The following is a 16,624-nucleotide window of genomic DNA, read 5'->3' as shown; positions in this document are numbered from 1 at the left end:
ATTTGTTGCTAAACCTTATATCTAAGCGTTTATCTAAACATCTGTGTTTGCTTGTGATGTTTTTAAAGTGTGCAGTCGAAACAGATGATATAGGCTACAATTCTAGACAATGAATGGGCACAATTAGGCAGATTTGTGTGTGTTAATTCTACTCCACTATTCGTTCAATAAAACATACATCAATCTATATTGTCTAAAATAAGTGTTTCACTTTTTATAATGAATGGCACTTACCTCTACAAAGTCTAAACCTACACCGCGATTCAACGTGAACCATTCACGCGTCTTGTGCGTTTGTAGTCGCTTTCGCCACACCTGAAAAGTTTTAAGTGCCACATGCGTTCAAGTGCGCATGTTCAACTTGATTAACTCTTGGCTGATGATAGGGTGAATCGCAGGCTAGTCGTTGAAGTCAGGCAAACTGCTTGAGAATACTGACACAACCACCACCATACAAACTGGTATCTAGCCTAAAACTAAAACATTATTCAATCTTGCCAGCACATAAAGAATATTCTTTAGCTAAAAATAAGCATCTTTCTCTATGTTGACCATCTAACATAACCTAAGAGATTATACAAATTTGCAATTAAATCTGTAAAAAGAACAGTCAGAGACTGCCTATAGGTTACCAAAAGGTAATACATTTATTACAGCAAAAATATCTTGAGCTGTTATACATAATTCCATAATTCATTAGAGGTTTGTACAGCCTGATGGAATAATTGCCATCAAAACCTTGCTCATCAGCATATCGCTTGTTTCATTTTACTTTTTACAAATCATGTATTTCATTATCAATTATGGCATTATACTGGCATTGTAGAACAGCAGGTTTATTGACAACTGGGATAAGGCAGAGCAGTAATGTCCATTGGGCTGCCATATATATACACACACATCAAAACACCTTTTCATTTTCACCTGTACAGTGAGGGAAAAAATCTACTCATATTACACAATATACATTGTCTTTAAGAAAATCTGAACCATTAAACATATGTCAATAAACCTATACTCTTGTCGTAAAATTATCACCACAATCAATAAAGTATAAGAATTTTTTGTTAGTTCTGAACATTTTTCATGACATCTGAGAAAAAAATGAACTAATTCGTCAAAACAAAATCATCATGACACTACATGCCTACACCCCCCCATACCCTCCAAAAAAATAAGACGTAGAAAAAGCTTGATTGTTAGACTCGACTGGTGCCCAGAACAGGGGGGCATCAGGGGGTTGGGGGTGCCTGGGGGGGTGCGCTGAGCGCTATGAGCAAGCGATGGACTCCAGTTGCTGCTCGGCCTCTGCTGCCATAGCGGCGGCCTGTAGCTGTTCCGTCTCGCTCTGCAGCGGGTTGGGCGCCAGCTGCTTGCGCTCGCTGTGCATGTTGTTCTCGTGCCGCTTGAGGTCCGAGGCCTTGGCGAAGGCCTTGGTGCACGAGCCGCAGACGAACGGCTTCTCGCCGCGGTGCCGCCGCTCGTGGTCCTTCAGGTGCGACTTGTGCTTGAAAGCCTTCTCGCACATCTGGCAGCCGAAGGGCCGCTCGTTGCTGTGCACGCGCTCGTGCTTCTTCAGGTCCGGTGCCCGGATGAAGGACTTGCCGCAGACCTCGCAGCGGTACGGCTTAAAGCCCGTGTGGATCTTCAGGTGCTCCTTCAGGTGTGCCTGCGTGGTGAAGGCCTTGGTGCAGATGTCGCAGATGAACGGCCGGTCGGCCGAGTGCAGCTTCTCGTGCTTCCTCAGCCGGTTTTCGTCCATGAAGGTCTTACCGCACACCTGGCAGCCCAGGTGCTCCCTGTGGCCGTAGAGGAGGTACTCGAATTTCATGTCGGCGGCGGCCGTGGTCCAGCCGGGGCCTTGCTCGTCCTTTACCTCCCCCATGCTGTCGGCAAAGCCGAGAGTCTGGGCAGCGTGGCCTGCCAAGTCTTTGGGTTCAGTGTCCATGGCTTCAACGTCCTGGTCGTAGCAGCTCACTTTGTGGACCTCCTCGTTGGCTAGCTCTTTGAGGATGGCCTCCTGCACTCTCAGAGCGCTGTTGGGCGATTTGTCGAGGTCGTGATTGGCGTGGGTGTCGTCGCCGATGTCGTCAGAGGGAGCGTCGTCGTGGTCACCTAGCACCTGCACGTCACTGTCTGTTGGCAAATGTGAATCGGTGGGCATTCCAATTTTGACAATGTCATATGGAAATTTGGCAATTCTTTGGTCTGTCTTTTCCTCTGTGGTCAAGTCGCGTTTCTGTGAGCAAAGCTTATCCAAAAACCGGATTCCAAGAATCTGCCCTGATGACATCATCAAGTTAACATCTTTCTTTTTCACCGATATCTTTGCAGTGTACATATAATTCAGCACCTCTTCAAAGATGTCCGACCGGATAAAGTCAATTTCTATCACAGAGGAGTTGTCTACCTCATGCTTCTTGAACAGTTTTTTAAAGTAATTGCTGCAGGCTGCTAAAACACAGCGATGCGCCCTGAATTTGACATCCTCAACAACTACTGCAATGTCACAATGCTCTCCTTCCAGTCTCTGCTCATTTAGAATCTTCAGGAAGATAGTCTTGTGTTCATCGTCAACATACTTCACAGTTTCTGTCATATTGATGAGACTCCCTGCAGGTACAAATAAAAAAGACAGAGGAACGTTTCAGTATTAGATATATAGACACACTAAACACTAAGAATAGGACTGTTCAAGACTTTCAAGGAGTTCAAGACTTTATTTCAGAGTAATCTGGTGCTGCATGAACCAATCGTAGGCCTACATTTTCTGCGCAAAGCAGGTTGAATATGCATGGCAATAACGCTCATGAAAGCTGACGTTTAACGGTTCGATTCAACTGGTTTCCCAATCAATCTACAGCAGAGATTACGACATTAGAATAGAGGATTACGTGACATTTGTTCAATGGTAACAGACAGCAAAGATTTTACATAGGCTCCGCCTATAGAATAATCTTTGAAGACATGACATCTCTACTCGTGACTCATAATGATGACAAAGTGTGTCTTACTAATGAATGTATAGCTTTGAAACAAGGAGTAACTTTAATGCTGAAACAGCCAAGACGTTTGCCCGAGAAGTTATCTTCAGCTGACCACTGAAAATACTGTAGGCTACACAGTGTTTGGTCATGGTAACGTTACTAACATTAGGGCTGAGATGCAAACATTCAATCAGTTAGCAATCAAAAGGGACCGTTATTTATTAAATGTTCATGTCTAATGTCGACCTAACCAAACAAGCACAACATAACACGAATTTGGCCTTTCTGCAGATACGTTTACATTACTCGAGCACGATAACATTCTAAGCTAACAAGCTAACAACATAATCGACTTAGCTCGTTAGCGAGCTAGATGGGTTACCCGCTAACATGATACATTTCCATTTAACTTACAATGACCAATTCGGTTATCTCGTTATATTGCAACATATTATCTAATATTGTAGTAACGTATTGAAGTTAAGGTGCGTTTCCCCGTAAACCACTACTGTTGAATCATTGAAATCCCTTTCTGGAAGAGTAGCTATTGTGCTAATAAACTTAGCTAGCGGTCGAAGGTAACGTTAGTTGCTAGCTAGTTGGCTAGCTTTCCCCATATCTGCATTGTTAGCGTCAACAAACACGGAAATCCGCCATCTCTGTTATTTCTCATCATCGTCCAATCGAACAGAATAGCACTCCCGATGCATAAAACAATAAGTTGAAGACGAAAATTACATTTTCGCAGCACAGTCTTTCTCCATGCTGGGAGATATGGACGTTTCCGATTGACGACAGGCGCGCCGAGGGAGCGCCCGTCACCGCTTGGAAAATGCCCGAGCAGCCATGAACACTCCTGAAATGACGAACTCGAGCTTTCACCACGACCGTGAGCGCGCAGGCATCTTGGCCAAACATTATGCAATAATTCGGGAGATGTTGCAATTGTCTAAAAATGCACGTCTTACCTATATTGTGCTATTTTGTCCCACTGAGAAAGTCTCCGTTGACTGTCACACAGCCAGTAAAGAATAATATACTTTGTGTTTGTTAGCTTGAGGACGAGCACAGACGGAAGGACGCGCTGCGCCAGCACGGAACTGCAGAGAGCGAGTGACTAAGCGCGTACGTACGTATATCGAAATGGATGTTGTTACGTAAAATGCGCACAAGCCTACACAAAGAGCTGTGGCTTGACGAAGGCTGCCATTCTTACGCAAATCACAGAGTAGAAATCTCTGGAGCGCGAACCCTGAAGGTAAACGGGCGCACATTGGGGGCGCGAAAGCCACTGTCACGAGCGGGAAGCGAGCACGCTAATACAGATTTAATATGAAACTTGAGGATGCAATTGGAGCAAATATTGTGTGCACTGCTGTGAACTACAGACAACAATTTCTTTATTTTAATTTGTTGCTAACCTGAATGATCCACGATTGGTGACTTAACCCACATGCAATAAATGAACATTTAGATTATTTTCTTCCATCTAATTATTTAAGTTGCCCCATGCTTAGTGTTTTAAATGGCATTGTAGTAGGCTAGACCTATTTATCATCATCATTATTATTATTGCTATTATTATTATTATTATTATTATTAGGCTACCAAAGCAATAAGGTTTTCCTCATAACCTCACTCTGGCACCACACGTGGCAGCCTTTAATTATAGGGCCAAGCCATAAGGCCGATACGCGTGTTGCCAAAAACATAGGTAGGCCTATATAGATATTGTATCAAATTTAACTGATCGATTATGTATATGATGTGATTTCCAGAGCAAGGAAAACCCAGTCCACAAAGAAACAAACGAAAAAAGAATTCAAGTAAAAACAAAATAACATAGCCTAGTTTAATGACCTCCAAAAGCTATGCATTTTACCCCTCTAGCTCTCTGTTTGAACATTCAGCATGAAAAAAAACCCCACATAAAACTGCAGAGTTGTACATGTGGAGGAACGCAGCTTGGCAACCCAGTGGGCATTTGATATCAATTTGACATCAATATGACATCGAACATTGATGTCAAAATTACGTCACGAAATAGGTCTAGAATGAAAGTCATATTGACGTCAATGTACTGATGTCAATTTGATGTCAAGATTTTGACCTCTGCTGATGTCATTTTGATGTTATTTTGATGTCATGTTTTGTCGGGATTTGATGTCAATTCAACATGTATTTGATGTCATGATGGTTGATTACGTTTTGATGCTATTTTGATATCATTCAATATCAGGCTTTGATGTCAATTCAACATTTATTTGACATCAAGATGTCATGATGTTGATGTCATTTCCATGTCAAGTTTTGTTGGCATTTCATGTCAATTCAACATTTATTTGATGTCAAGATGTCATGATGTTGATGCATAGGAAGACAATGTTTTAATGCTATTTTGCTATCATTCAATATCAAGCTTCGCTGTCAATTCAACATAAATCCGAAATCAAACATTAATGACAAAAGTATGAACATTTATTGACAAATTTTGATATAATTTCAATGTCAAGAATCACTCAGGACAGGATGAGAAAGCGTAGACCCCCAAACCAGACTGGAGCCACTTGTGAATAACCTGTAACACAGATACATAAATGTACATTTCATTAGAGAGCTTTTCTGTAGAGGGTAGGTTTTATTACAGCAGACAAAGGCATTTAAGCATGTTGACATTTACCTTCACTTCGTCCTGAACTAGTAACACCAGTTACAGAGGCATATGATTATTTTTATTATTAATGTTTAGACCAAAAGTCAAATAAATCAAATGTAAAACTGTATAGCTTACTTCACTTGGGTGGCAGGACAGGATGAGAAAGCGTAGACCCCCAAACCAAACTGGAGCCACTTGTGAATAACCTGTAACGCAGATACATAAATGTACATTTCATTAGAGAGCTTTTGAGGTAGAGGGTAGGTTTTATTACAGCAGACAAAGGCATTTAAGCATGTTGACATTTACCTTCACTTCGTCCTGAACTAGTAACACCAGTTACAGAGGCATATGGTTATTTTTATTATTAATGTTTAGACCAAAAGTCAAATAAATCAAATGTAAAACTGTATAGCTTACTTCACTTGGGTGGCAGGACAGGATGAGAAAGCGTAGACCCCCAAACCAGACTGGAGCCACTTGTGAATAACCTGTAACGCAGATACATAAATGTACATTTCATTAGAGAGCTTTTGAGGTAGAGGGTAGGTTTTATTACAGCAGACAAAGGCATTTAAGCATGTTGACATTTACCTTCACTTCGTCCTGAACTAGTAACACCAGTTACAGAGGCATATGGTTATTTTTATTATTAATGTTTAGACCAAAAGTCAAATAAATCAAATGTAAAACTGTATAGCTTACTTCACTTGGGTGGCAGGACAGGATGAGAAAGCGTAGACCCCCAAACCAGACTGGAGCCACTTGTGAATAACCTGTAACGCAGATACATAAATGTACATTTCATTAGAGAGCTTTTGAGGAAGAGGGTAGGTTTTATTACAGCAGACAAAGGCATTTAAGCATGTTGACGTTTACCTTCACTTCGTCCTGAACTAGTAACACCAGTTACAGAGGCATATGGTTATTTTTATTATTGATGTTTAGACCAAAAGTCAAATAAATCAAATGTAAAACTGTATAGCTTACTTCACTTGGGTGGCAGGACAGGATGAGTAAGCGTAGACCCCCAAACCAGACTGGAGCCACTTGTGAATAACCTGTAACGCAGATACATAAATGTACATTTCATTAGAGAGCTTTTGAGGTAGAGGGTAGGTTTTATTACAGCAGACAAAGGCATTTAAGCATGTTGACATTTACCTTCACTTCGTCCTGAACTAGTAACACCAGTTACAGAGGCATATGGTTATTTTTATTATTAATGTTTAGACCAAAAGTCAAATAAATCAAATGTAAAACTGTATAGCTTACTTCACTTGGGTGGCAGGACAGGATGAGAAAGCGTAGACCCCCAAACCAGACTGGAGCCACTTGTGAATAACCTGTAACGCAGAAATGTACATAAATGTACATTTCATTAGAGAGCTTTTGAGGTAGAGGGTGGGTTTTATTACAGCAGACAAAGGCATTTAAGCATGTTGACATTTACCTTCACTTCGTCCTGAACTAGTAACACCAGTTACAGAGGCATATGGTTATTTTTTATTATTAATGTTTAGACCAAAAGTCAAATAAATCAAATGTAAAACTGTAAAGCTTACTTTACTTGGATGGCAGAACCACCAAACCAGACTGGAGCCACTTGTGAATGACCTGCAACACAGATACATAAATATGCATTACGTTTATCATCAGAAAGAAATGGCCAAATATTTATCATAACCAATAATACACCCCATTAAAAAATGCATTATATTGGGATCCACAGAATATGGTGCTGATCATTTTAGCTCCTCTTCCCATATATTCTAAACATTCACAACAAAGTGTCTGGTTTGTGCCAAGGCAAAGCAAGGACATACATGAAGTCAACAACTGCCTCTTCTATTTGGCCTCTTCTCAGTTAAATCTTACTCCAAGGAACGTTCAATGTCATTAAATGAACTCGTAGACGACAGTATTTCTACATGAAAATTTAAAACAAATAGCCTCGTGCCCTTTGTGCATTTATATTTCGTAAAAGTTAGAGAGTAATCTCTAGCAGCTACAGTTCAATCTAAAAAGTCACCAGGAAACACGTCTGGAAACCGGACTTTTTAGATTGAATAGTAGGCCTGTTTGCTGGGTTCTAACGTGTACAAAATATAAGCACGAGTCCCAAAGCTATTTGTTGCTGCCAGCAGAGAATGTTGAGCTATGACGTATGTGTTTGAGCATGCGGCAGCTGGTTAGCGCTACCTTATTAGAACTAGCAGGCTACTGCTAACGTCATTCATAATTTAAAACCATTAGCTAGCAGCTAGCAGCTAACGTTATCCCGGACTGGTGAACAATGTGAAATCAGCCTCCCTCCCAGAAAGAAATGATGTTTAGACACATCCGAATTGGCCTACGTTTTCTTAAAGACTCCCGAGTCCAACATCTAAGCTTTCATAACGTTAACAAAAACTAGTTTTCCTGTAACTTTAATGCTATCGTTAGCTAACAAGCTAACGCTAGCTAACGCAAGCCAACTTTTGTTGTTCACAAACACAAAGTTAGCGTTAAACCAAATTAACCGTTGCTCATTTTAAACTCAGTTCTGAGTTTAGCTTTAATTAAAAGGGTAACAAAGCCCTAGTTGGACAGGATTTAGCCCTGTCTAAAGTGGGCTAAATTAGCTTGCGAAAGCTAGCAGCTAGACCGTAGCTGGTGTGTAAATATGAGCAATATCTGCAGACCAGCAAATCTTCGGATAATATCAGCAAATAAAGCTAGATAAGTAGGTTACTTGTGTTATGGAAGTACTTTTTCAGTGGATAGACTCGGTAGCTGCATAAATAAAGCATATAGGAGCATACTTACAGTCAGCCTTCAGACGCCGCTGTTTCGTCTTCCACTTCATCAACGAGAAATTTGAAAACTGAAGGAGCCGTTAGGACTGGAAAGTGCGCGTTCGATGTGTGTATCCGCACGGAGTCCACCGCAGAGGGTCCGTTTTGGAACCCTCTGCTGTGTGGGTCAGGATGTTGAAAAACTCGCGTCGATTTACAATGAGTAGGCTAATAATATACCTTTTCAGACATTTTAACAGACGTTGTTTTGACATAAATTTCACATCAATTTGACGTCTTATTTCCTGACATCAAATCAACGTTGATTTAATGTCAATAATATAGACCTGAGATGTAGGGACCAGAAAAAACATGTTAGATTGATACCTTTGTTGGGCCTCTTTACAGCCACAAGGAAATCATTACAAAATATAATGAAATTATGCATATTTATGCACGTCATACATGTTGGTCAAAATCTTGACTACTTGTTGATGTCAAATTGACGTCAGGATGCCAGCTGGGAATATGAATGGCACCCCATAAGATACAGCCTAACTGCTTTGCAGGCTTTATTGGAATAGCCTAATCACATAGCCTTAAGAGCTTTCAAATAATAGGCCTAATAATAATAATAATACATTTCATGCAAGTTGTGTGAAATTAAGTCTCAACATGAGTCCAGCTCAATATTTACATTCAAGCTGTGGCCGTGAGATGGAAAGACACTGATAGGCCACTGAATGTCACCAATGTGCATACTGAACTGACAGAAAGGCACAGAGGCATGCAGCGACAAACTTGATTCACTGGGGATGTCACTGAACATGTTTCATTTCATGTTATCACCTCTCTTTCTCACACCCACACACGATGTGAGCACTTCTCTCAGCTGTCATTGTTCATAAAACCTGGTTATAATATTTAATTTACAACTTTGACCTTGCGGAGTGGGAGTAGTAGTCACACAGCAATTTTCTAAATCGTATGTCTGTGTCTAAATCGTATGTCTGTGATGTTATTTCAAATAACAGCTTGGAAAAGAAGAACCCTCTCATGAGAGTACACTGACTCAGCAGTGGTTAGTACAAACCCATGATCTGCATGCTTTCGTCACATGTACCCCCCCCCCCCCCCCCCCCCCCCCAAGAGAGCCTTCAATCTCCATGGTAGATAAATTGTACAAGTCACTAGATCGGCATGTGTCCTGCAAGGCCTGGTGTGTGGTCATATTACCAGAAAGACACATGACATTGACATTTCTTTTCTTCCTTCCCAAATCCTAACAATCTGGATGAAGTGAACACACACAAATGAAAAAGTTAATTAAGTTGTTTTTCACTGTTTTATTTGAGCTTTTGTGGGAAACTCATTCAACATGGATGGTTTTTCAGCTGACATATAGAAGGTTTCAGAATGACCAACACATGGAGCTGTTGAAAAAAAAAGAGAAACAAAGACACACATACACACGCACACACGCGCACGCACACACACACACACACACACACACACACACACACACACGGTTTGAGCTATCTTGGGCAGAAGGGGTTTCAGTCCACTCTGTACAGTTTAAGGCTTGATGTGCCGTCGTCACAGGCTGGGACAATTCTAGGATGGATTTTCACAGCAGCAGGGGCACAGAGTAGACCATCTCCCAGTAAATACACTCTCTCTGCAGCGGTTCGTTCAGCAGCAGCAGCAGCAGCAGCAGCTTTCAAACACACTCGCTGGCAGAAATTAAAAGCCAAAAGGCGCTGGCTCCCTTCATCTACCCATCAGTATTTAAGGGGAAACATGACAAAGATACAAACGAAAAAAGAATTCAAGTAAAAACAAAATAACATGTTCTAATAGTTTAATGACCTACGAAAGCTATGCATTTTACCCCTCTATCTCTCTGTTTGAACATTCAGCATGAAAAAAAAAAAAAAAAACACATAAAACTGAAGAGTTGTACATGTGGGTGAGGAACGCAGCTTGGCAATATGAATGGCACATCTATTGCATGGTTAAATATTGTGCGCTCGTATAGGTACAGCCTATTTGTATCACTTGTGGAGTGAGCTTTACTTTAATAAATAAAATGTAGTTATTTATATCAGTAATATTTTCAAAACACCTCTAACATACATTCTTGTCCCTTTAGACTGAGTGCGCAGGTTGAGTAAAATGTACACAGTTTCATTTTTTGCTAAAATGTTTCTTTTTTAATCACTATTTCTTCATCTTTACAAAAAATGCTGAATTGTTCCCTTTTCATGCAGATTACATGATCCAAGAGCGGACTGGAGTGCCTTGTGGATTTGTAAGCCTGGGTTGGTGACGGTGGGAGAGTTTGATGCTACTCCAGAAATGCTTAGATGAAGTAGTATCCGTTCTTTTATGATGCTGTTAGCGTGATCGGCGTTTCCCCAAGCGCCCCTTTCCTCCGTACAGTGTGAAACACAAAATCCGTAAGCATGTGTTAATCCTGTAAAACACAAGCATAAAACAATACCATGTAAAGTTCTTGGATAGTTCTGTAGTAACATGTAGAATCTGACTATTTATTTACTACAATAACTTGTAAAAAAACATGTGCTACATTATGTGTAAAATCACTTTAATTAATAAGTATAGGCTAGCACAAAGTAAAGCAATCTAGTATAAAACTTAGAAAACAATCACAACAAACTGAAATGCTGTAACTTGGATATAGTGAAAGCATTAGACATTGTGTTAATGGCAATGCTTTATTAACGATTAATTAATCTATTTATTTGTACATTTATAAAATGTCACATGCAGTAACATTCCACAAATACGGAGAAATCAGCAGCCAGCAGCCAAGCACAGGCTTCAGAAACATGCCTAACTGATGGCAAAAATAATCTTTAACAGTAAGAAATATTTTAAGAGTATGCCACATAAAGCCTTGTCCTTGATGGTAAACGTTTGGATCGTTTACATCAAGACAACAGAGGATGATATTAGTGCCCTGATAATAAGAATGAAGAACTCAAATTCACCAGCAGAGTGTGCTGTATCCATTCATCAAGAAATACCACAGGCCTCAACTGTATGGTTTTTGTTAGCTGGTACAAAAAGCATACCTGTCAACCTTTCCCTTTTTTTCTGGGTTTCTCATGTATTTTAACCTTTTTCCTGCTGTCTTCCTGTTTTAATATTTTCCCGTAAAAAAAATCCGTTTTGTAATGGTCTCATAACATTATCCCAACAATCAACCTGTTTTCCTGTTGCTACCCCCTTGCCCTTCCAGCAAAACAGATGTTTCCAAAGCATTATTTTGCTTTCTTGAAGGCAACCATCAGTCGTTTAGTTAGTGCAGCTGTTTTGTAGTAAACATTATTGCTGTCAGCAGAGGGATAGGAACAGAAAGATGAATGTTGAAATTTGCCCATATCTTGAGTTGATAACCCGGTAAATTTCCCTTATTTTCAATATTCAATGTTGACAGCTATGACAAACAGCGAGCAACATAGAGAAAGACAAATAAGCCTCCATTATTGCTTATTGGCAATGAATTACGAAACTGCGAATAAGCAACAAATTGAAAACAAACACACACACACACGCAAAAAAAACAAACTAAAGTTAGTCTCAAATCTGAAAAGCAGCCACCATCCAATGGAGGTAAGTCCTTGAGGCATGAGATCAACAGACTTAAGCAGGTACGTTGCACAGAGGGCAGATGCGTAAAAGGTGGGGTAAGTAGGGGAAGCCCAAAGCAGATCCGGGTTAAGAAATCGGCCAATGGCGAGCGTGGTCAGGCAGGGCCAGGAGCTCAAAGGCAGCCAGCGGGCTAATATTAGCGTGAAGCCGCCGCTAGCACCTCTGCCGTCCCCTTACCTGCAGGTCACTCTTCGCCCTCCTCTGGCGTGATCTCGGTCTCTTTATGGACCACGACTTTGGTCACTGACATGTCGGGATGCTGCTCTTTGGCCTCTTTGATAGCCTGAGCCAGGGCCTAGCTCGAGGGAGCACGAAGAGTCAAAGCAAGATCGTATGGACAGCTCAATCTTTAGCTGGCCTCATCTGAGAAGTACTCTGTTTAAGTTACTCAATATCACCTCGGCCGCAAACAGTAGGCTAGTACATGCTGGAAGGCACGTTAAGCTAAACAGAAAGAGTATGCCAGTAGACCGACAGTGCGGCACAGGACGACTCTTAATCTCACCTCGTCATGATCGATGTCTGCATCTCCTGAGATGACGATTCTCTTCTCGATCCTCGTTTCCGAGATGCCGCCCTTCACAGTCTTTAGAAAGCCAACAAGAACAACAAACAAACACATGAGACAAATAGGATTTAATGAGCCCCATTCAAAACTGCTCTTCCACACCCTGCCTTTGCCGGCACAGACACATCGATCAGTGCCGGCTCTCTCTGGACGGAGGTCTGACCTTGGTGATATGCGTGGTGGTGGTGGTGCTGGTCGTTTCCGAAGTGATGGTCTGGGCGCTCAGGAGCACTCCGGGATCGGCCTCGCTGTCCGTGTCACCCTGAGGGAGCGGAGGGAAAAAAAACACATTCATCCAAGGTCACCACAAGGCCTCCAGGCACTGAGGACAAGACTACATGTTGATAACATGTACGATGACGAGCAACAGTTACAGAGCCTTTTAAGTAGCCTATGCTTTTAGGAGTTTACATCTAGCTATCAAATGTGAACATATGAGTGAAACACCAATAAGGACTGTGCTATGTTTTTGTCTAATGATTCATATGTTATTGTTCAGTTTTTACATTTTGAGTGCTACCAGAGCAAATAAAAGAGGTGAGGGGATAGCCACAATTGATGTCCTTTCCACTGAAAGATTAGCCTGACTCTCGCCAGACCCTTGTAGTTCCGCCATGCTCCACCAGAGGCGTTTCGCTGAGCTCCACACAAGGGTCTGGACGCGAGGGCAATCCAAACCCCTGCCAGTGATCAAAAAATGAGCAACCAATCAGGAGCGCCGAAGCGAGTGTTTGATTCAAATAACAATGGCGGCACGCGCGAGGAGTCTTGTGCTGACATTGATTCTGCTATTTCAACCGTTTTGTCGAATCTATCGAGTATTCATTCTTTAAAAGATTAACAGAGAATAGTTTTGAAGACATTTATTGGTGGCAAGGATGTTTTTACTCTTCTTCCGACCGGGTTTGGCAAGAGCTTGAATAAGCCTAGCACGTCATTCAAGATAACAGGCAAGTGGTTTATCAAATCACATGCGAGGATGTTTTACAAGGACCCGCCTTCAGAAATACATCTCCTATCGAGAAGTCCCAGATCCTTGTGTGAAGCAGACAGCGAACTACAGGATCTGGCGAAAGTCAGGTTACTGAAAGATCCCCTTTCAGTGCAATCAGTCATCATTCAGTTGTATTACTATTTACAGGCCTCCAAAACATTCAGCTAAAGTCTTTCTCGAAGAGTTAGGTAAACTGCTATCAGTCATTTGCATAGAGTTTGACTGTCTTATCATATCAGGGGATCTATACCTGCATGTGGATAGTCCTGAAAACAATTATGCCAATTATGCCTCTCACAGACATACCCTCGACCTTGTTATCACAAAGGGTCTCAATGTCTCTACAGCTGTGAAAGACTTGGCGTTATCTGATAATTTCTGCGTGTTCTTTGATGTGTCTATGTCCCAACACACTCAAGTAAACTGTCAGACTCAGTAGAAGACTTATTGGATCACTTTAATGCAAAAATGGCAAACATTATGGATGGAATTGCTCCATTACAATTCAAGAAAGTTAAGGACAAACAAAGCAGAAAGAGTTTAAAAGGTAAACTTGAAAAATCAGACTCTACAGAACTTCTCAATTACTAATTCAACATCCAGATCTTCCAGTTACAAATAAATACTGAAATTGTCTTCAGTTGAACAAAGAAAAAATCGAATGAATTATATTTGATAAAAATGAGGAAAGACTCTCCTTGACACAAAAGGATTGAAAGCAAAGCTGTTAAAAATGTTGGTGTATTAATCGACAGTGATCTAAATTTCAACAGCCAGAGAGAGCAGTTTGTCACACTTGGTCTTCATCAGTCCCCCATGTCCCTAGTCTGGCTATCACCATACTAAGCTCAATCCTTTAAGCTTTATTTCTACTACAAAGAGGCGTGATCAATGGGCATTGTTCAAATGACTCTGTATGCTTGGATAGTCCTTCAGCCAATCAGACCAACGATCCGGTGCGTCTTTTGGATAAGATAGTTTGTGATTGGAGCCAAAGGTTGTGGACAGGAAACAGGGGAGATAGATGTGCAGGTTTCCAGCCTGAGCTGCCGGGCGAAATCCAAATTTGCCGGCAGGTCAGGCACGGTTCACCCAGCCTACAGTAGGCTACCATTTCCCCCATCACTTGTGGTTTCCCTCAGGTTCTGTACTTGGGCCCCTCCTCTTTCTCATATACATCCCCCACTTGGCAAGACCATTCACAGCCACAGCCTTAACTTCCACTGCTATGCAGAAGACCTCCAACTTTATCTTACCACTCCCTCTCCCTCTCTGTTCAGTGGCACTTTTTTGACCGACCAGGGGAGACGAGAGCCCGATTGATAGTCCGACTGCTTTTCTGCCGACAGTCGGCCGGTTGGGTTGGTGTGTTTAGGCCTCAACCCCCCACCACACTCCCTTTCTGACTGAATTTTCTCAAACTCCACACAGACAAAACCAAGTTCTCCAAAAAGCAAGTTCTCCAAATCTCAGTCTCACTCTCAACAATGATGGTTGACCTGTTCACCACCTGCACACATCACCCCCGGTCATTCTCCATCAACTCCAGTGGCTGCCAGCTCTATCCCGGATAAAAAACAAAATACTACTCACCTTCAAAGTTCTCCACAACCTTGCTCTCCCCTACATCCACAACCTCTTGACCCCTTACACTCCTTCCTGCTCACTTAGATCCTCTGACCACAATCTATTATCCATCCCCTGCACCAGACTTTCCACCCTGGGTGGCAGGTCCTTCAGTGCCTTGGGCCCCAAACTCTGGAACTCTCTCCCCCAACCTCTGCGTCCTTCAAAGAACATCTCAAGACCTTCTTGTTCAATGATCATCACTTCTCCTCCAGACCCAACACAGAGCCCTGTACACTTAGCTTCTCTTTGTTGTGTTGTTTGTTTGTCTGTTGTATCTTCATTGTTGTATTGTGTATTTTCATGTGTTTTCTTTGTTGGTTTTTATTATTTTTTTTATCATTGTTATTTTCCCTCCTATGTAAAGCGACCTTGGGTTTGAGAAAGGAGCTATATAAAATCAACTTATTATTATAATTATTATGAAAGTGATAACTGAATCAGCTTGAAATCAGTCAGAAAAAAACCACTAAATCAGTTAGAACTAAACATGGTGAAGCAGCTTTTAGCTGCTATGTGGCTCAGCTCTGGAATCAACTTTCAGATTACATTTTAAAACTGTAGAAACAACCGTTTTAAATCTAGACTTAAGACCAGTTAAGGACTATTATCAGATGCCCTCTGCTAACTGCAGTGAGTTCTGTATTTGTCTTTCATTATTCCACTTTGTCTTTAATGTTTTTTTTGCTAATCTTTACTTTTAAATGATTTTACCTCGTGTTTTAAGCTTTCTTTTTATGTTTTATTATGATCTTTTGCTTAATTACTCTTTGCCCATCTATTCTTTTATCCGCTATTTTTGTTGGGTTTTGTTTATGTAAAGCACATTGAATGACCTCGGTGTATGAAGTGTGCTATATAAATAAACTTGACTTGACTTGACTTGACTTTACTTGTCAAACTACCTAAACGGCTTGCACTGTAGTATGATGGGAGCAATCTCACCGGAGGGACTCTAAATATTTCCGTTAAGGAACGTCGTACAGGCACAGACACAGAAAGATACACGCACACACACAGACAAACACAGACGCACATAAAATTAAAATGTGTAGCTCGAGCATGGTGTCTGTCTGTCCAGTCTAACAGCATGAGGTCCGCACCTGTAGTGACTCGTATGTGATGGTTTTCATTTCCGTGTGTATTACTGGGACTTCCTGGGTGACCAGTTTTTCAGATTCTTCGGCCATGGAGCTGCTGAAGGTCATGACCTCTGTCTGGAGCACTGAGGAGAGCTACAGAGACAGCAGCAGGGAGAGAGAGAGAGAGTGAGAACAACATAACACAGGGACAGTGATTTAAATCACCACATCACATTCATCTGTTCTCTTCACCGTC

At 41.4% G+C, this 16,624-nt stretch overlaps 2 protein-coding genes and 1 long non-coding RNA gene across 7 annotated transcripts in view; all 3 read right to left on the bottom strand.

Annotated features, from left to right (window-relative positions):
• Nucleotides 1-624: 624 nt before the first annotated feature.
• On the bottom strand, nt 625-4,112 carry zbtb14 (zinc finger and BTB domain containing 14). 2 transcript variants are annotated; one of them, XM_062521208.1, is made up of 2 exons: nt 3,956-4,112; nt 625-2,613 (listed from the first exon to the last, which is right to left on the bottom strand). In XM_062521208.1, the coding sequence occupies exon 2, from the start codon at nt 2,597-2,599 to the stop codon at nt 1,271-1,273; it is 1,329 nt and encodes a 442-aa protein (XP_062377192.1). In that variant the 5' UTR covers nt 2,600-2,613; nt 3,956-4,112; the 3' UTR covers nt 625-1,270. The 2 variants fall into 2 exon arrangements, with proteins under 2 accessions (XP_062377192.1, XP_062377193.1); XM_062521209.1 differs by lacking the exon at nt 3,956-4,112 and adding an exon at nt 3,726-3,861.
• A 1,331-nt stretch (nt 4,113-5,443) lies between these two features.
• On the bottom strand, nt 5,444-6,131 carry LOC134066240 (uncharacterized). Its single transcript, XR_009936397.1, has 3 exons — nt 6,064-6,131; nt 5,779-5,849; nt 5,444-5,565 (listed from the first exon to the last, which is right to left on the bottom strand). It is a non-coding gene; the product is annotated as an uncharacterized LOC134066240 (long non-coding RNA).
• Nucleotides 6,132-9,751: 3,620 nt separating this feature from the next.
• epb41l3a (erythrocyte membrane protein band 4.1-like 3a) overlaps nt 9,752-16,624 on the bottom strand; it is a 52,407-nt gene continuing 45,534 nt past the window's right edge. For all 4 annotated transcript variants that reach the window (XM_062520807.1, XM_062520809.1, XM_062520810.1 and 1 more), the window contains 5 exons: nt 16,390-16,521; nt 12,830-12,928; nt 12,604-12,684; nt 12,276-12,393; nt 9,752-10,896 (listed from right to left, as the gene is read on the bottom strand). In XM_062520807.1, the coding sequence (XP_062376791.1) occupies nt 12,283-12,393; nt 12,604-12,684; nt 12,830-12,928; nt 16,390-16,521 (423 nt within the window). In that variant the 3' untranslated portion in view covers nt 9,752-10,896; nt 12,276-12,282. The remainder of the gene's footprint in view (nt 10,897-12,275; nt 12,394-12,603; nt 12,685-12,829; nt 12,929-16,389; nt 16,522-16,624) is intronic.

Source organism: Sardina pilchardus, chromosome 19 (assembly GCF_963854185.1).
Source record: "Sardina pilchardus chromosome 19, fSarPil1.1, whole genome shotgun sequence".
Classification (NCBI taxonomy): domain Eukaryota; kingdom Metazoa; phylum Chordata; class Actinopteri; order Clupeiformes; family Clupeidae; genus Sardina; species Sardina pilchardus.
Note: the sequence above shows the minus strand (reverse complement) of the source record. Positions and strands in the feature narration are given on the sequence as shown.